The 20,344-nt window shown below is 43.9% G+C and overlaps 1 protein-coding gene across 1 annotated transcript in view; it reads right to left on the minus strand.

Annotated features, from left to right (window-relative positions):
- The window catches only part of LOC104271735 (E3 ubiquitin-protein ligase HECW2-like), a gene marked incomplete at its 3' end in the record, with an annotated part of 31,358 nt that extends 12,768 nt beyond the window's left edge, over nt 1-18,590 (minus strand). The window contains exon 1 of the mRNA XM_009866510.1: nt 18,299-18,590. Within this exon, the coding sequence (XP_009864812.1) occupies nt 18,299-18,590 (292 nt within the window). The remainder of the gene's footprint in view (nt 1-18,298) is intronic.
- Nucleotides 18,591-20,344: the final 1,754 nt, after the last annotated feature.

The raw sequence follows: 20,344 nt of genomic DNA on the forward strand, positions 1-20,344 counted from the left end.
CTCACGCCGAGATTCACGGATCTGCCGTTAGTTCTCTCCTAAGCGCAGCGCTGAGAACGGTCACTCTCCACTTTGTCGTCTCAGTCTTCACCAGGTTTGTAGCTAATCCGCACTGGAGGATATTTCTAACCCAACTAACCCGCCAGCTACCCGATGATCTCCAGGATGGCACTGCCAACGTAAAACAGAAATCCCACTGCGTGACTTCCAAAACCTCACCCACAGGTGCCAGTAAGAGCACCCTGCGTGTCGGTGTGAGCACTGACTCCCGAGCAGCACAACAGGCTGTCACCGAAAGGCAAGGCCAGCAAGAACATCTCCCTGACAGCACTTACTGTGGATTCTGAGCAACTGCCTGCGAAAGGCTGTAACACTAGATTCTGTGCAATATTTTCACTCAGGGAACCTCCAACGATCTCAGGTTTAGAAATGTTAAAACTGAAATTAAATAATCCGTGAGTCATTATTCAAGAAGCAGCACAGTGCTTACTGGATTAATGAACCGTATCAGTTCCGCTCTTGTATCTGAAATACGCTTAAAAGCAACTGAAAACTGCATTAGGGTGCATTTAAAGGAAAAGATGAAATTTTATCACCTGAGGCCTCCCTGCTTTTCTGGAAAGCCAGAGAGTAAATTAACAATTTCAAGGCAGAGCTTTCATCGTAGGCAGTTATTAAACATCTCATTATGTCAACCTATTAAAAAATACGCTACATATTGGTTATTACTGTACAAACAAATATTAACCCAGTAGGTACAGCTTCTGTTACGTGATTTTCAGGATTCCCCATCTCAATCTGTGAACAGTTCACAGGCTTTCTGGTGAAACCAAACCATTTCTCACAGCAGACAGCACCAGCGTATGCAGCACGTTGCTGAAATTTAAGATCATCTCTTAGTTGCACCTTCTAGCCTTACCTGGCCATTCCCAAGGATGCCTGTGGATCCTAAACTGCATTCCTCCATCTGAGCTCGATGAACAAAGAATTTTTAAAAAAATATATAAAAAATGAATGCTTTACAGGACGGATGTTGAAAATATCACCCCTGTTCCAAATCACAACCGGTATTTTCTACAAAAGCTGCCTTCAGGACACAGCCTGCACAGTTCAAGTTTGGAGGCTTCAGATCTGCGTTCGCAGCGTTGTATAACCTCAGCTCCACGAGGCGCGTCCGTCCTCTCCCTTCCTCTTGTCATTTGAAGGCAAGGGGTTTGGAAGGATGTTCTCAAACTCGCCAGTCGTTTCTAGCAGTTACACACAATCATCTGCCCCTTCTCCTTTAATCAAGGGTTTATCTCGGTTGCAAGAGCCCGCGTTAAAACACATCAAGGATTACGTCCTTCAAGCCGGGCTATTTGCGGCCACTCCCCTCTGAAGAGTACAGGATGCCCAAGCCCCATCCTCCCTCCACTTCCTTCCTCGCCTTGTCCACGGCAGGATTCCTGCGCGCGGGGCGGGCCGACCCCAACAGGAGGATGCTCAAATCCTAGAAATGACAGCAAGGCAGCCACAGCACAGCAGGAGCGCACTGGAATTGTTGGCTTTGGTTCGCTTGGTATTTCGCCCTCCCGAGTGCCTCCTCCGCAAATCCAGTTGTTTTAGAGAAGGCCAGACTGCTCCGTGGTGCCTGGCTGGGATGAAGGTGCCTTTAACCCGGGAGACCTCTGCACACATTTCATGAATTGTACACTTGTGGAGCACTGGGATCAAGCTCTCAAAGCACATCTTGGGTTTCCTAGTAGTAAGGAAAAACAGGAGGAAAAAAACCCCAACCTCTTGCAGGAATATCTGTTCATACTGGGCTTGACGGCTTTCCAAAAAAATGCGTTGTCAAAGAAATTCAGATGGGCTCTTCACTAATGAAGACTTGAAAGCTACTGCATTACTTTTTGCTTGCATGAGCACCTGTAGAAACTGTATTTTGAAAGGACGAGGTGGAAACAACACCAGAACTGGACTCCCAGAAGAGAAATATAACGCACTGCTGTGTGCTAAATGGCTGGAAACTGTTCCCTCTTGAACGCCAGCAGAGCAACTCCCCAACAAGTTGGGTAGAACACAATTCTTGGGCAGTCTTAAAAGCTGCCTAAAGCAGCTACTAGATCCTACCACATGCTAGCACAGATCACTTCAGAAAACCTGGATGGTAATGAAAACGTAAGACAAACCTTCAGCTGAGAAAAGCAAGGACAGAAAAAGTAAGAGGCAGAGGAAGGAGCAACAGGGGCTCTTACTGCCTCACACAGGAGACAAGGGGCTGTTTGGGCTCATCATGAGGGGGTTACTGAACCCCAAACTAGGCACAAATACCAGCAGTCTGGTGACACGGTCTTGCTCTGTTAGCAGTGAAGGACCATCATCACCTATATTCAGGTAACACCATGACCCAGGGTGCAAAAAGCAGGGAGGTGTTAATTCCTCACTGCACAACAGCAGTTTGTACCCTTGCACAACCAGAATTAAGGTTTGCATCCTCCACTTACCTCCTCACACTGTGGGTAAGAAGAGGAAAGGCTCCACTTGCATTCCCTCACGTGCCCTCTGTGACACCCCCCCCAAACACTGTGTTGCTGACTTTTCCTAAGCTCTATGACTTTACACAGCAAGAGTAACCATTCCTTTTTCCACCAGGAGGGTCAGGAATAAGCTGTATCTCTCTTCGCTCTTACTTCAGCTGCAGGAGCAGAGTGAAGGCAGAACACTGCCGGCCAAACGTTGAACAATGAAACCTCTTTGCTACTGAAGTTTAATGAAGAGAGTGGCAAGATCCTTGCTCTCGTTCTCATACCCAGCCGTGCTTCTGACTCCGGCCAGAAAAGAGACTATTTCATCCTGTGTGCACACGAACACCTCCACATGCATTCCCACAATGTGATATTTCAAGGTGCAGCAGCAGCTCAAAGGATTAGTTAACTGTAATGCAGGACACAGATACTGAAAAAAAAACCCCAAACCCAACAACCACCCAAGTAATTTTTTCAGACATATGACACAGTACAATGGCAGGAATAAAGTGGAATTCCACTTCTCTGTAATCAAAGTAAAGACATCATTGAAATTCAAAGCACTCAAAGACAAAAATAAATCCTTTCACCCATCTCACTGGCAAAAACTCAAAAGCGTAATAGGAAGGAAATGACCTCAAGCTTAACCTCTTTCCTGAAAATCTTATTAATCCTCCTCCATAAAACGATGTGCATTTCGTTCCCGTCTACCCGGCAGGTTTCGCACGTGTGCCAGCTCCAGGGCACAAGTGTTTGGTGCAGCGTGGGTCACCGACCAGCTCACCTGGAAGCCAGATCCTGCAAAACACAAAGCAACACGCGTGTGTCTTTCTGCCACACACCGCCAAAGACTGGACAATTCGAGGCAGGCATAGTGCTGGGCAAAAAAAAAAAGAAATCAAGCTAGAGAACAACACTGAAAAAACTCTGACAGATGGCACAGCATGCCCTTAGCCAGAAAAGTCACTAGATACTTGATCATACTGTGGAAAAATCCCTACATTTTTGCAAAACGGTAATAAATCCTCTGCCATGGAGCTGCCCGAGGTTCAGCCGGCTGAACGTGGGGGCAAATGCAGCGGGGAGGATGCTTCTCCCTTCTGAAGGAAGCGTTTGGTAGCCGAGGCAAGAGCGGCACCATCCCTCACACTAACTCACGCTCATGGCACCCGCTGACGGTGTGGGGTAAGCGATGTCTGCCGGAGATGGAGACGGCCTCTTCCTCAGGGCCAAAGCCAAAAGCAGGGGCCAGCAGGCAGGGAACAGCTTGGAAATTCAGATTTAGGCCACTAATGGCTGTCTGGAGGCAGAGTACACTTAAAAATCAAACATGCCAGACTAGCAACAGGTGGACAGCAAAGCTGCAAGCAACGGGCTGAGGAAAAGGAGAGGCTCTCTCTCTCCCATAGCATCACCCTTGACACTTCAGAAACCTTTTTTCTTTTTCCATTTTTTTTAAGCAGTTCGCTGTCTCACACTTTGTTCAGGCTCCAATAGAAACCCATCTTCACAACCAGACTTCCTCCTAAATACAGCCCTCCCTGTGACACCCCCTTCCCCACCATATCCCCAAACACAGCACAACGCTCACACAACCTCACAGCCTGTCGGTGAGCATCTCCTGCTCTCAAAGTCCAACAACACCAAACAACCTCTGTGCGCACCAGTATGCTAAAGGCCTCTTATTCTGGGACAGGACTGTTCAGCAAATCTAGGAACAAGTCATTTTTCCTAATTGACTGTAAAAGGTCATTTTTGGGGTAAAATCATCAGAACTAAATTTAAAAAAAAAAAAAAAAGCCATACCTACAATTTTTCTGTGACATATTTAATCCGGCAGTCTAAGTTTATTGTGGAATGTTTTTTCATTATTTTCCTTCTCGGTCACAGCCTTATATGGCGTGAGATAAGCACTTGTTTGCTGGCAGCTCGCTTGAGCCGTGCGCAGAAGAGTATTGCAGCTTCCCAGGAATAAAGGGCACACACTTCTAGCTGCGACCGCGTTCCCATCTCAAGTCTCTGCCAGAAAAAAACAACTAGAAAATACAACAAAGCAAAAAAATACAGTAAAGCCGTGCTTTTGTCAACATTGCCTATCCTGCCCCCGGATAAATTCTGTTGGTAAATAAACACGACCAACAAAAGCTCGATTTTGCTGGCGCAGCTGCGCTTACAGAGACGGCTTTCTCTGGCGTGGTACAGATCATATAAAAATCTCACGGCCAGCAGAAACAGTGAGGGGTCATTTAGTTCACAGCCTTCACGCCGTTTTCTGGGGCTTTTTTTTACGGACCAGCAGCACCTGGTCATGCATGCAGATGCCCTTTTGCTTTGTGTCTGGATTTTTGTGGTGTTTTTTCTCCTGGTCAAACGTTTCTGAAGTGCAAACAGTGGAAATGACCCCAAGAAGGGCCAGGTGGTTATGGCAGCCCCGTCAAGTCTATTGAAGTCAGCAACCCCATCCCTTGCCCTCCTTCAGAGGCCCAAAACTTGGACCAACTCCTCCTCTGCAGTACGATCACTATTACAATTCAGGCTGCTGCTGCTCTCCTGCAATGGTAGGTATTTTAATTTTCCGGAATATGCAGGCTAGTTACCGTTTGGACGGCACTGAATGGTGTCCAATATACAGGAGATCTGACTGAATGATGTTAACGATCTCTTCTGCATTTAATTTTGGTAAAGTTTAGGCTCATTGGAGAACCATTACTAGCTCACAAGCTAACCTTGAGTACGCTTTATTCCATGGGTAATTCTCCTGTAGCTGACCCTTCAAAGCTTTTTCTTGTAGAACTGAGGTTTCCCTTGCAGAACTGTCAGCAAACACAACTGCCACAACTGAGAGACCTTAAAATAGAGTCGATATGACTGTGCGCTATTTTTACCTTTTTTGTTTGCAAAGCTAAAAAAAAACCCAACAAATCACCATTTTGAATCATTATGAAATGCACATCTGCCCTTTAAACATCATACGCATCACGGAAATGCACGTGTGCAAGAAGCCCAAGAGGCCAGAAGGCATTTTTAAAACACACACACGTTACTTTAAATACGTATTTTGAAACTGTTGCGAGTGTCTTTTGTTCTATTTCTATTCAGTGGCAATAATCCATCAAAAAAACAACCGAAACATTAGGCTTGAGCACTCACCTTTCTCTCCAGATAACATTTTGCAACGTGCTTCATGTTGGCTACCCAGGAAGCAGAGTCCATCTCCATGCCTAATACAAAAACATTTCTAAAAGTGTTCCTTGCCAGCTCCAAGTGATTACTTATTGCCTTTTAGAAATCCTTCTAGTTTCTAAAAGTTGTCAATAAAATATGTCTCTGCGTCATACATCTCTTAAGGATCTTGTGGGATTTAATATTCCCTTAGCAGTTATTTTTTAAGTTAAAGTTTTAAGTTTGTTTAGCTGCTATTTTTTAAGTTTATCATCAATATTCTGAGCTGTTTAAGCAGGAATAGTCTATTGTCATCTGACAGTAATAGGTTTCTTAGGGAATTTATGAGAAACAGAGCTCACTGGTTTGGAATAGAGAAAAATATTTATATTTAAACAATACAATTCTGTCTGACTTTTCAGCAATTTAAACCAAATGTAAAACCCACTAACAACATGAGAAAACGGCTCAAGAATACAGGTTCTAATCCAAGGTATCAACGCTCCTTTCTCGTGTCTCTGTTAAAGAGTGAACCCATTAACCGTGATACGGATACCTGCACAAGCAATTTCTCCTTTCTCAAACCCCAGAACCTCTAGCTTAAGGAAACAGCAACATCCTTCTCTTTCATTTATCTATGTATGTGTTCGCTAAGGCATCCAAATGGCTTGTAAATGACACTGTGGAAAAACTAGAGACAGAGGAATAAAAGGTCAGCGTGAAGAGTTACATCCACGCAAGCCGTACGCTACGGAAGACTAAAGGAATACGCTGAATCGTTATCCTTCACTACCTTTGCACCACTGCCACTCACTTTCCCAGCCAGTTCCACTTTGCACCTTCCCCTCAGTGCCTCATGCTGGCAAGATCTAACGGCAGATTCCTCACCTTGTACGTTTTCCATCGCTGAAACGTTTAGTCCAAGCTCTTTACAGTCTCCTCACCTGAAGCTAGTTTATTCCAAAAAACTCTGTTCTGAATTGGCATAAAAGTAGGCCTAAATATTAGAGTATTTTAACAATTATTAATGAGGTCACTGGTATCATTTGACTTCAAAAGTGCTGAGGCACTTCAACATTGTGAGAAGTATTTCACACCCCTAGTTCTGACCAGATTCCTCTTTTCACCTATCTCCTGCTTTGGGTGTAAGGATCCAGGATTCACCTTGGATTTGACAGGGCTATTAATAATTAGCACAATGAAGACATTACACAGGATAATCTGAGTTCATTATGAAGCCCAGCAAAGCGTTAAGATGTGAAACATCATCTCTAATCACTTATGACTAATGTTGCGCCTGAAATACAGTATTTAAAATGCTCCCCAAGACATGTATTATTCCCGTATGTATAGATGACAACTGCAAGCAATGCTCAATACATGCAAGAAGCAGGCAAGCAATATGCAACAACAACAAAGAAGAAACCTATTATGGCTTTTAAAGTATACAAAAATGCTCTCAAACAACAAACAAATCCCGTTCCGTTTGGTTACAGTACATCTAACTACGCACAATTTTCAAACAGCGAACTCCAATCCTGAGAACCTTGTTAATACGATTTGTGAACTGAGTCCCCAGGGCATAACTTTCAACCGAACGGTAGTTTCCACATTTTTATATAATTTTACATTGTGCGTCATCGATTACTTGCAAACACTGCCATTCGGAGATCTGGCACCAGCATGCTGACATGGCAGAATTTCACAGCACAATTACGGAAACACTGTAGACACCGGGAGAACAGCTTTTTGGATGAGCATATGACTGAAGTCTGAGCCACTTCACTTCTCCAAAGCACATCACGGGTTTTTTCAGTCATTTCCACCGAACAATATTGTGTGGTTATACGCTTTACTAATATTCAAGCAGACACAGGGTAACCCAGAAATAGCTCAGGAACGTAGCATATGCTAAATTTGCACATGCACTTTCAAAGATGCTATTTTTTGCAAGGTATTCAGGCACAGGAAATCTAATTTGTTCACTTCTGTCTTGGTGCCTGCATTCTTGCACTGTCCTCAACCCCACGCAGGTTCCCTCACACTGCAGCCAGGGACTTTACTCGACAGAAATTCACAACTTTTTGTTGCTTCTTTGCTGAGAAGACCGACTAGATTTTGTCTGGTGTGCCGACAGATTGTCATGGTGGCTGGAGCCACCTACTTTTGCCAATTTGCTCTACCAGGTATGAATGTGGACCTGCAAGTCTACCTTGTGTCAAGCATTGGCTTTCCTTCCTGCATACCCCACCAAACACACTGCAGTCACTAAATTCTTCAGATTCTTCAGTGGGGACACTTCTACTAGCGCAAATGTTTTGTTGTTGTTGTTTTTTCTTTTTTTATTATTATTTATTTAACAAACCATGACTACTCTGCCCTTTGGCTTGCCCTTGCCAAGAGGCCTGCAGCTCCCATTCCCTTCCCACACAGCTGCAGAGCCCCAACCTCACCACCTCCTCAAGAACTGGGAACAATTAAAACTAAAAAATAACTACAAAATGAAGCAGTTGGCTTTTACACCAGGAAAACATCAAGGATTGGATAAATTTATAAGGACTTGGGAGAGAAACTATAACAGATATACCACCTTCAACTCTTCTGTAAACAGCCCAAAAATGGCGGGAAAAAAGCCAGCAGTATCCTCAGCTAAATCTTCAACACTGGGACTGCTTTACAACTACAATCGTAGTGGTTTTCTAGGGTTTTTTGGTTCGTTGGTTCCGTTGTCCCCTTCACATTTCACCCTCTTCAGAATAACTAAGAAACACCTGTGTTCCTCCTACTGGAAAGACTCGCGCTCTCTTGAAGGCCAGGAGAAGGCCTCAGGGGAAATGGCAGCTACAACTCCTTACTGGTACTGCTCCTTCACGGAATCACAGAATCACAGAACAGTTTCAGCTGGAAGAGACCGTGAAGATCATCGAGTCCAGCCTTTGTCCCAGCCCTATCAACCTACTAAACGATTCCCCCCAACGCAACACCCACCCGTCTCTTAAACCCCTCCAGGGACGGTGACTGAACCCCCTCCCTGGGCAGCCTGTGCCAACGGCTGACAACCCTCTCAGCAAAGAAATTCTTCCTAATATCCAACCTGAACCTCCCCTGGTGCAATTTAAATCCATTTCCCCTCATCCTATCACTCTCCACGAGGGAGAACAGACCAACCCCCACCTCGCTACACCCTCCCTTCAGGTAGCTGTAGAGAACGATGAGGTCTCCCCTCAATCTCCTCTTCTCCAGGGTAACACCTAAAGGTCGTATTCAACAGCTTAAAGACCTGAATATCAAACGGCCACAGTCATCACTTACGCTCTGACAAGGGAGATGTAGAAATTGTTCATGACTGCAAGTCACGGACAAACGCTGACGATCTTGCGACTCCCTCCCTTTGCAGGAGGGGCAACTTTCAGAATGAGCATCGCAGTCGGGTTTTTGTTTCATAGCTGCGTTTTTCTGACCCTCCTTGCTTTGAGACTCTTTACGTACCAACAGGGTCGAGTCCTTTGCAGTTCCTCTGCACTTTCTTCTCTCCACTGTGATTCAGATTGTTCCAGAGTGCCCAAAAAGCCAACAGGGAACGTCCTGTGTTTGGAGAAGTGGCACTTATTGCCATCATCAGGGACTTTTTCTGCAACACACTAAAGCAGGGCAAGCCAGCTAATTGCTGCTGCAGCCCAGTTCAAAGTTCAGCTCCAGATCCAGCTGTCAAACTTCTTAAAAATTTAGGAACATCTGGTTTTACTTCTAGTTTGGCTTGTCAGGGACAAAGCCCCAAATCATGATGTTTGTTGTTGGCTTCCTCATTTCTATCCCTGAGCTGCTGAGCAACTCTTGGGAAGCAAAGAAAATCCCGAAGCCTTGCCTACCTACTGTATAAGACATATGTTACTAAAATGGTGTCCTCTTACTTATTTTTAAACGAATTATGCACGATTCCAGTCAGTTGCCAGCACAGTGACTCAGCAAAGCATGACTCAACTCAGCATCTTAATGCTACTCCGCCTCATTTACGCTCAAGTGCAGTCACATCCTTAATTCTGCATTAGGGATCCTGCTGTCACTTCCCAAGCTGCACCTCTCTCGCACCGACACCTGGGAGCCTGAAAACACACCCTACGCTTCTGACAGCAAGGCTCAGGTGCTCTTTTGGGGATATTTTCTCCCAAATCCTTTGGGAACGTGCAGTATATATAACAGATTTTCAGATAAGAGCTGTACCTTAGCATCCACACAACTACCAAGGGCGTCTATGGTTTCGAACACAGTATCCTCTGTTCAGTAAGCAATTTATTTCAGGAGGTTGACTCATTTCCTTAAAGCTCTTTCAGCTATCTGTTGTGACTGAAAAAAATTCAAAAAAATTTAGACATACTCAAGGAAATGAGCCAACACATCCTGGAAGAAATTCATCCAATATACACACAATAAGATAAGGCAGTCTTAGAATTTTAAAGAAATGAGCAGGAGGAAATTCTAAAAGGACTTGAACATAGTGTTTGTTTCCCATCATCGTAACTCTCTGTACGCCCACGTTAAAGCCAATGTACTATGGCTAATTAGGAAACCAGTGGGTTTTGTAAACTGCTTTGTTGTTACCGTTTTCCCCTGCAGAGACAAAAAAACTTGTCTGAAATAGTTCAGCAAATCTCCTCAATATTTTAATTAAAAATATTGCTGCCCTGATGCCTGGCGAGAACTTCATTCCAGATCCCTGGATCCAGTCCCCACTTCAAGGGTCTCCAGAAATGACATCAAGTGCAGCGTCTTGGAAAATCTCAACTCTTGGAAATCCAAAGCAAAGAACCAGAAACTTTTTTTTTTTTTTTTTACAGCCTTTCAAAGAACCACGCATCCCCAGGGTTTCATGTTTCTGAATATCTGAAATCATGACAGGAACAAACAAAAAATCCATTCGCTAAACAATCAAGATTTCACGAAGCAGTAGTTACTACAAATTGCTTTCGTCTTTCTCTGTATTCTCACACCCTTGTGAAGCACAAAGAGAGAGCAAATAAGATGATGTACATTGACTCCTCAAACCAAGAGAAGCAAAATTTAAAAGTATGTGTGGTGTTGGGGGAAAAAATAGAGAAATTTAAGAAAATTAAAAATAGTTTCATAATTTCCTACTTCAAATTAGCTTGTGTTGTTCACTCACAGCACCCAGAATGTCATAATCCTAAATTTTGACATATTTCTGCAGAATCTTCCATGAAAAGAAGCTGGGCGGAACTGGCATTTGGAGAAAACAAAAACAAACCAAAAACTGCCGCAAAATAACAACAACAAAACAAAACCACCAACCAAACCACACCATGCAAGCCAATGTATCCAAAAAAGACAGAGCCAGCCAACCAAAGAAACCAACACAGAGCCAACCACTGGGTATGACAAGTACTAAATGTCTCTGCAGATTAAACTGGACGAGATTAAGGCCAGAAGAAACACAACGATCACGTTGCAATTCTTTAGAAGTGGCACCATTTTACCAGTGTCAAAAATCAAAGCCAACTGTATTAAAATCAGCACTAGAAGTCAAAAAAAGAAAAAAAAAAAGAGACAAACATCTTATAAAGCAACTCCATTCATGTTAACCACCTTTATGACTGTCAGATAAAGTTTCAATTCTCAAGGAAGGAAGCATTCAACAGAGCATGAGAGTTCATACCATAGCTAATAATGCAAGCTTCTAATGGTAACTGTGTAGTAAAAACCAGAGAATTATCGTCAGGGAAAAACAGAAACTGAACTAACCACACTTTCTGTAAAACTAGAAACCTGTGATCTGGATCCATCGGATCTTCTACAAACAGATTAAGAGGGCTTGATGTTAACAGTGACAGGCGAGAAGAGGCTGAAATTGAAGTATTTTATATGCCTTTTGTCCACTTCCCTTACGATCCAACCATATATCTGCATAAACATGTGAGTTATTTCGTAGATGTTCTACGCATTTTCAAAATAAGTTCCTTTATCTTCCCTTTACACTTTACAGTACTCATCCTGCTTCTTCCGGGCAAAGTAGCGAATCTTTGTCGTTCTTGTCCTCTTCTCCTTACTACAGTGTGCGGGAAATGATTACGTTATTTTACTATGTGTGTTACGGCACACTGGGATATAAAGGATTAATTTATTCCCAAGGTTGGGACAGGAACGACAAGGGCAACGGATCTACTACCTTTTGTAAGTTTTCAAGGCCTACTGACGCACTAGTGACATAACAAGTGACCAGCGACTTGAAACACAACCGATGCCTAAGCCGCTTGACCCTGACTGACTGACTGACTGCCAGACAAAGGAGGCGGATCTCACCGAGGCAGTTTGACCAGACCTTGGAGCAAAGTTCTGAAGTACGGGACTTGCTTGCCTGTGAACTGGCAGCTCCCCAGAGCGAGAGCGATGGAGTCCTGGATGCTGCTGGGCAGAGACACAAGAAACGCCGCCAACGCAGGCGGCCGTCAGCTTTGTTCTCCCCAAGGAGCAAACGCCAGAGGAGCATCCTCGCTTTAACGGCGCTCTCGTGGCATCTTGACCCCACGTCAGTACCTCTCTCAGGCCAAACGGGCAAGCTGCCTGAGGGCCGGGTACTGCCGAGGCCCAGGTGACGATTCTTCCCTCCCAGAGGAGCTCTGAGATGGTCAGGCCTGGCCATTCTCTGGATGTATTTTGTTCCTCAAATAGCGTAAAGTCACACGATACATCTTGAAGAGCTTTGCTAGGAAAGGCAGCCTCGTCAGGATCGATACCGGCACCTTCAGTAACCTTGTCAAGTTATAACTTCAGAATCTGTGTATCCAATATCAGCGTATACTAAAAGGTTATATTAAACATTCACCAATAAAGTGTTGGTTTCCAAGTCCTAGTATGTGTGCATCTTGTCTTTTTAAGTGCCACTACGCCAGCCATGTCCTTAACATACTATATTTAACACTCAGCTTGTAACACTTCTCCATGAATTTGGATTCTTATAGTAATTGATAAATCCCTGCATATGAAGAAGCCAAGAACTTCATAAAAGATTTACAGGAGGAATTCTAACACTGTACATAATGCAAAACTAATCCATAATCTATTACTTAGATGGAACAAATCAGTTGATGAATTGATGTGACTACTTTTTTCAGTCGAGTTGTCAGTGATTTGGAATTACTGTTTATCCCAAATAATTTCAAAAATGCTGTATGGCACGTTGACTTGATGCTAGAGAATAGCTCAGTAAATGCCTTTGAAAAAGAAATAAACTCAAAATGAAAGTCAACCTCCTTCAAACAAATCAAAAAACCCAAGCTAACACAAGGCAGATTTATGGTAAAAGGGAATATTAGGAATTCAGACACATACGCTGTTTTCCATTACCCAGTGTCCGTATTTGCCATCTTCCCATCTGCTGGAACAGCCACTTATACCGAAAAGGCAGGGTGGGGAGAATGCTGCTCTCTCCAAAAAGGACTATAAGTGGTGTCATGCCAACACCTCTTGCAGGGGAAAGACCCTGACAACACAGCAGAAAGTGTCCTCCCCGCAGCTACGTTTGTCTAGTTTGCAGGTCTATCCAAAACTTGAAGAGCACAATTAACTGGAAACTTTGGATGTTCTTGCAATGCTTTCTCTGTCACAGCTTGAAGGTCTTCCAGACATAATACAACCCTACAAGGTCCTAGGGTTTCTTTTTATTTTTTATTTCAAGCCAGTAAGTGTGTCTTTTAAAGTATCTGCTGTACGCAATGAAAATACATCGAGAAAGCACCTTCCATTCACATCTTCTAATTCTGGCAGTAAAGAGAAGATATTACGCTGTCCATACACTGATCTTTTTTGAACAAAACTTACTAGCTCACAACTGAGGAGGAGAAAGCACCAAATTCTGTGTTGGAGAAAAAGTAGCTTTCCATGTGGGTCAGGATTTAGGAAGAAAGGGAAGAACAAGATTGAAAGGCAGTACCTGGAGGGAAAGCTTCTGAAGACCCTTGGCTTGTCACAGGTTGGATTTTTTTAGACCACTGTAAGCCTCGCTGTAGACGTTTTTAGGATACAATTCCTATATTAGACCACTTTCACTTTTCATTATCCCACTCAAGAAGTGGCCTTTCCCCAAATATTACTAACTCACCAGAGCGTGATGTATTTCCAGGCAGCTTCTTCCACACACCTTTGCAAATAATCAACCCCAGACAGCCACAGACTAGCACCAACCCCAGCTGCAGGCCAAGATGAATTCAGGTTCTCTCCTGCAATCCTACTCACCGTCCACTACAAACTTGGCTTTGTTAATCACATTATTTCAGCACACAGCTCCAGTGGGAGTTTCAGAGTTTCACTGACTTCTCAACCCGCACAGCTGTGGCGCTTCCAGAGCTTCAGAGCCATAGCTGGTCCTTCCATTTTTTGAAGAGAACTGATTTTGTAGTACAGAGAAGTACTTACATTGCTAAAACGGGGCGAGGGGGGTGGGAGGTGGGGGTGGAAATCAAGTGAATAATCAGGTTTTTCTGGAAGATAATAAAGTTATTACTTTGTATGTTTTCTATCCTGGAAAACAGAGAAATCTTCTGGGAATAAAGCATCTTAACATTTTATAATCTCTCTGTCTAATGTAAGCCACTATTTTAAGTGTATTAAAGGCAGTTTATGCAAAAGCTTCTTTCTTTTTAATCTTGTCTGACCTGACATGGAAAGGCTCCAAACTCCATTACTCTCGGAGGCTTAGTATAAAACCTAGATCCTATCTAAATTGCCCTATATAACTGTGCTCCAGGATTTTTTTTTGTTTTGACTTTTTGTTTTGTTTTTATGATGCTATTGTGGATCCAGGCTGTAGATATAACAGAAAGCCAAGCAGCCTGCGCAAAGCAGCTGATGGAAATAAACATAATGCCCTCTGAGAGCCAGCACTGTAAATGTGCTAAGCATCTCCAGAATAAGGGCACGCATCTCATAACTAGGCCTCTGTCAATTAGGACAAAAATAGGCCAGCCTGGGCAATTTGGCCGTAGGAGTTCATCTATCTAAACCGAAAGCAGGGTTTGCTTCTGTCTCCCGACTTCTTATTCTTGATGTCGTACTTTCTGCTTTCTTTAAATGTAAGGCTTCATGACAACCCACAAAACTCATCAAGATTCAACTGCCCTCAGCACCCCACCAGCAGTGGAGGGTCCAGCTGCTCCTCTTCTTGAGCAGTTCTCGCTTCCCAGGAAAGTCCTGGCGCCCTGTTGCTACGATAACACAACAGCACGGAAACCAGGATGCCTCACAGTCCCTTCAAACTGAATATCCACTTCTCATCTTTGACTCCAACTGGGTCCAGTACTTTGGGCAGCCTGACTCACTACAGCACTCCAGAGTCTGGCCACTCTTGCCATAGCAAGATTCAGATTCCTCTTAATTAGACCCAAAAAAAAGTCAATTAAAATTCTAATAGCTTAAAAATTGCCTGGAAGAAACATTTTTAAAACACACGTGCACACAACGAAACCTAGGTCAGTACTGCGTAAGGAAACTTTGTGAGCCTAACAGGATGACAAAAGTGTTTGTTAAATTCTGTAGTCTTGCACCACTTCAAAACATGAAGACGGTTTTCAGTCTAAACCCTAGTTTAGCTCTTCTAAAAGATAGTTTTTAAAAAATATGAGAGAACAGACCTCTCCCTTTTCATGAGGACAGAACGACTGCAAAATTTACCTTTACTCCTCAGAGGAAGTACAGGTACAATACTCTACTAAAAAGCCTGCTCTCCAAATTCTATCACGCCTTGGCACTTCAAGTGAGTCTCCCTACCTGACTCTGCAGCAGAAATGAGAAGCCTATTCTAGGAAAAGCTTAAAGCCGAATTCCAAAGGATAAACCTGTATTTCAGATTTGACAACACTACCCGATTTACCTAAAGAAGAGCCAAGACCCAGAAGTCCCATTTCTCCCTTGGGTGCAGTCTCGCTGGGACACCCTCCTGTGCTTTGACAGGTGCGTCCTCTGCGGTCTCCACACGCGTCGCTTCTGGAGCTGGAAAGCTGCTTCAGCAAAACTTGATGGATGAGATTTTTCCAGAAGTGCCACAGACATGTTTAAAAGTTCACACAGTACCATGTCAGAAACAGTCAGGAGAAAGGAAGTTTGCCTTCACAGAACACACTGCGACCCTCACATACGCTTTCCTTCGGGTAATCCTTAGGAATACACTGGGAAAGACAACAGCCCTCTCCATACAAAGCAGTCCCTCAGCAAGAAAACAGATCACTTTTTTGGTTTGGGTTTGTTGTTTGTTTTTGGTTTTTTTTAAAAAAAGGCATGGATAACCCTAGGTAACTGCAGTGAATATTAACAATCTGTTTGAGAAAGGAGCTTCATTTTTAAATCTGTTCACCCACAACCATCCCTCTCCTGAGAGAGTAAGGAGCATCCCTAGCTTTCAAAGGAGTAAGTGGGAACTGGGGGCACTTAATGGCAATTAATACAAGGGACTGAAAATCCTGGATTATGCCCTGTGAGATTTAGCTTACCTTAGCTATGCCCTTAAAAGTTATGCAAATGAAAGGTTCTTAGACTGTGCTCTTACATAACTCTTTTACCATTTTTTCATCTTAGAAGATGCTGGGTACTTGGGACAAAAAAAAGTCAACGATATATCCTTACACCTCTCTGTTGTAAAAAATTCCACCGTTCAGAATGACGATACCACAAGCCTTGAAGGAAAGACTCTGCTCCGATCCATATTAAATCAGTAACAAAACTCTCACCGGTGCTCACGGATTTCAAGGGGTGGTGGAGAGAAAAGCTCAACATGAATGAGCTCCCAGACTTCTTATTTAACAAGAAAACAGGAAACTAAACACGTTCAGACGCTCTGGGATCACAGAGCCGCATAACAGTGAGTTTAGGGCCAAGAAAACCTAAATCTGGCTGTTTCTCTTAGGGTTCTCATCCTGTGGTAATTGAACAGTGTTTAGTACCTCAGGAGCTCAACAGACTGAAATTAGAAAGATTCTGAATCATAAAAGCAGGGTAAAAATCACTTATAGCCTATGACAAGGGCCAATGAGAATTTTACAGAAAGATGCTGCACTTGAGCATCCTGAATACCAATCCTGAAGTGCTGTGAACCGTGAGAAATCCAATGGGAAGGGGTGTCAAGCCTTAATTCAGACAAAGCTCTCCATGTATTTAAATCCGAACATTTGAACTCCATATAGCAGTCTGCGCACTTTACAGCTAATGCTGTTGGAAAGATTCATGTTTATTACGGAGACACTTCATTTAAGTGCCTTAAATGTTCACACGTGCCCTCAGTTCCACTCCTGCAGAGACTGCAGCTCGTGCAGCAGCTCCAGGATGGCTTTTGTGACCACGTAAGCACTGGGACACAGCACAAGGCAATACTGTCCAGTTTGTGAAGCTGCAGTAATGTTGGAAAAAACTACCAGAGAAAAAAAGAATCAGAACTGGAAGCTGCATCTACACGGCTTGTAAAGTTAAGTGACGCAGAGATGCAATACCTTGGGTAAAAAAAAAAACATACTGGCACAGCAAATCTCTCTCCAAAATCCTACAGAGACCGACTTCATTGCACTAAGCGTAGTAGCCCCAGCAGCACAGATAAAACCGCAAAGATCAGATCTGCTTCCACCAGTGTCTGCCACGCTTGCTTTTGGCAGCCTGAACTGAGGGTCCCCTTCTACACCAGTAATTAGGTGCAGAGAAGCAGCGCAACTTTGAAACAAATCAACTGATCAGTCCCACTTACTGAGCACTGGTTAAATTCAGGGAGTAATTTTAGCACCGGTGAACTGGATTCCTTGAGAAGATGACAACCCCCCAGGTGCCACTGCAGTTACTCAGTAGCTACGCTCCAGTTCCTAGCGGGGGCATAAAGACCGTCCTTTGGAGAGCTCCAAACCACAACGGCAGTGGGGGTGTTTGGATCTAGGGACCTGACGGAACATCGCACAGTCGAAAATCCCAAACCCAGTACGCTGCTGATGCCAGGGTCTTCAGCACCAACTGTTCTGACCTACTGATCCGCTCCTTCCGAGCCACGTACTCTGCCAACGCACACACCGCCTGCAGGCCCTCACGTGCCTGCCTTGAGCCCTTTCTAGCTCCCTCCTGTGAAATATCCTGACCAGCACAAAAAAGCACGTAGAAGGATCTCTTCGGAGGATTTCCTTCTACAAGAATTGTTCGTAAACAGAAATTCCCCCTCCTTCAGAATCAGCTTCGGTTCTACAAAAATCAAAGACTTGCACAAAATACCTTTTCACAAATGTTAAGAATTTACTTGTCCAAAAAAACTGTGAGCACGTCAAGTTACACGATGCGTACGGTACTCCCAATTTTCCAGTCTATAAGCCAGCCATCAGCAAAGGTGAAAACAGGAAACTGTACGCACGTTTGTTAAGAAGAGCACGTTTCATCTTCTAGCAGGTCACTGTGGAAACAGTTCTACATCAATTAGAACCGTGTTTTTACAAAGCTCACTGCAGTAAGAAAAGCAAAGAGAAATCCAAGGCAGGTCTCTGCAGCCTTGCCTCAACTGAAATCTTTAGATTAATTACACAGCATGTCAGATCACGGTCCAGAAAAGGACATATGAAGCAAGAGACAGACAGAAACATTACTACGCGTTTCTGACTTACCTATGTGATAAAGTCCTATCCAGTCAGTCGGGTCTACTTCTTCCTTAATATCCCAGCAAATGATGAGGTTCTGCGATTGCCCCAAGGTGTATTCATACATACTGGCTGTCAGACTGGACCTGCTGTCCGAGGTCACTAAATCCGTGTCGCTGTTGGCACGCTGCAAGTTCATGTTCTCAGCCATGGTGCCCTGAGACGCCAAACTCTGCAGATTCTCCGGGCTCAGGGTATACCGCAGCTGCGGGTTGCGGCGTCGCACAAAAAGCAGATGTTCTCGGGCCGAACTCGCCATCTCTTCTTCACTTCTGTCAGTTTACGTGAAAAAGCTGTTGTTCAGGGACCTATCACGAAGAAGGAATAAAGAAAGCGTTGAAGTGAGACAGCAGGTTACTCAGACAAATATTAAATGGAGACGCATTAGTTCACACATGTTGCTGAGTCAAATCTTTTACTTCACTGCTCTACCACCGCAGCCTTAGTGTCTGTATATTAAAAAAAAGAAAAAAGCATGATTCACTTGCAACAAAATTCAGAGTTATCCACACACCATGAAGTAACATTTATAAGCCAGAAAGCAAAGCATCCAAGATCATCTATTAAGGAAAAATAGCCACAGTAACAAAGCTAATTTAAGTCTGGCAGTAGCCTAGGAGTGAAGAGATAATGAACTTGTCCTCCACCAAAGAAATCACAGCAGTATATGATGTACTTTCACTCAGATATGTTCAGTTTCCAACAATACTCTCAGTGCACTGCAGGTTCAGAATCCGTAAAACGCTGAAGATATTAATAAGGTTGGACATACTTCAGTAGAAATACAGTAACACAGATTCATGCTACTTTAAAACCATTTCGTAAGGATTTCATTTTTTAAGATACAAGGCAGAGCTTCCAGGATCCTCTGTGCCACTCACAGACACGTCAGACCACTGACCGGGGTACTTCAGACTACGGACACAGACTCCATTAGCTCACGTCAGTCGATCTGTGCAGGGAGATGTTGTTTTTCTTTTCCACACATCAGAAAACAGAAGCCTTGAGCAGCTTGCCTCTACCCCTGAGGAGGCGCTGGAAAGCCTTCACTGAAGTGGCCGTGCCACTACGGTCACACCCCACCTTCAGAAGCAGAACTCGCAACTCGTGATCCACAGCTACTAAAAGTGCCGCCCTCACATTACTCACAACTTGAGATAAACCATCAGAAAGGACAGACAAGAACAGCAGAATATTAAAACGGAGGGAACAGCTTACAAGAGGATAGAATCAGTGATGGGGAACCTCTTGCCATAGGAAGAATATGAAAATTTCCTTTGAAGGAAAATGAAAATTGCATCATCTAAGCTCCATGGCTTTGACCAAGGCTAGAGTCTTTCCTGACATGAGAAATGTTTTGGCTGCACACATAAATCCTGTACTTTCCGTGGTGGACATCAGCAGGGTTCACTGACTCCTTCTCTGCCATATTCCTGTGCATCCTGACACGAGCGTCAGCGACGAGAAGGAATCCTTGGTATAACGGGCCTTTTTCAAAAGAGAATCAGGGAAGTTAGTAGCTTGTTTCTCTAGGTGGAGTTATTACTCACTAGATCTCAAAATCCTCCAAGACCGGGAGGGTAAATAAGAAATAGCGACCAACTTCCCACAAGCCCACAAACCACGCTGGGAACAGCCAGTCCCTGTGATGCCCCTCCTGGCTGCTGGGTTTTTTTGCCTCGCCGAGACTCCTCGACAGCCCGCTATCCAGCTAACCCTCTTCTACCCCACAACTAGACGTTTACACAGTTTGGAACTGTGGCATACAGTGGGGTTTCAGCAGTAAAACCACTGCAAAGTAAAGCGTCACGCAGGAGGATCGCAAGTCAAAGATGAAGTGTTAATGGGAGGGATGACAAAATCTCCTGCTGCCGAGCCGTATGCCGTACCCGGGGCAGCACTGGCATTTGTTGGAACATATTGAAAATTTATATGTGGCAGATGGACAAACTCACCCATGGTTAAGGGCACATGAGAACTAACTTGTGCTCGCTAGGACTATCCCATGGCTTG

Source organism: Apaloderma vittatum, unplaced genomic scaffold, assembly GCF_000703405.1.
Source record: "Apaloderma vittatum isolate BGI_N311 unplaced genomic scaffold, ASM70340v1 scaffold1043, whole genome shotgun sequence".
In the NCBI taxonomy this organism is placed as follows: domain Eukaryota; kingdom Metazoa; phylum Chordata; class Aves; order Trogoniformes; family Trogonidae; genus Apaloderma; species Apaloderma vittatum.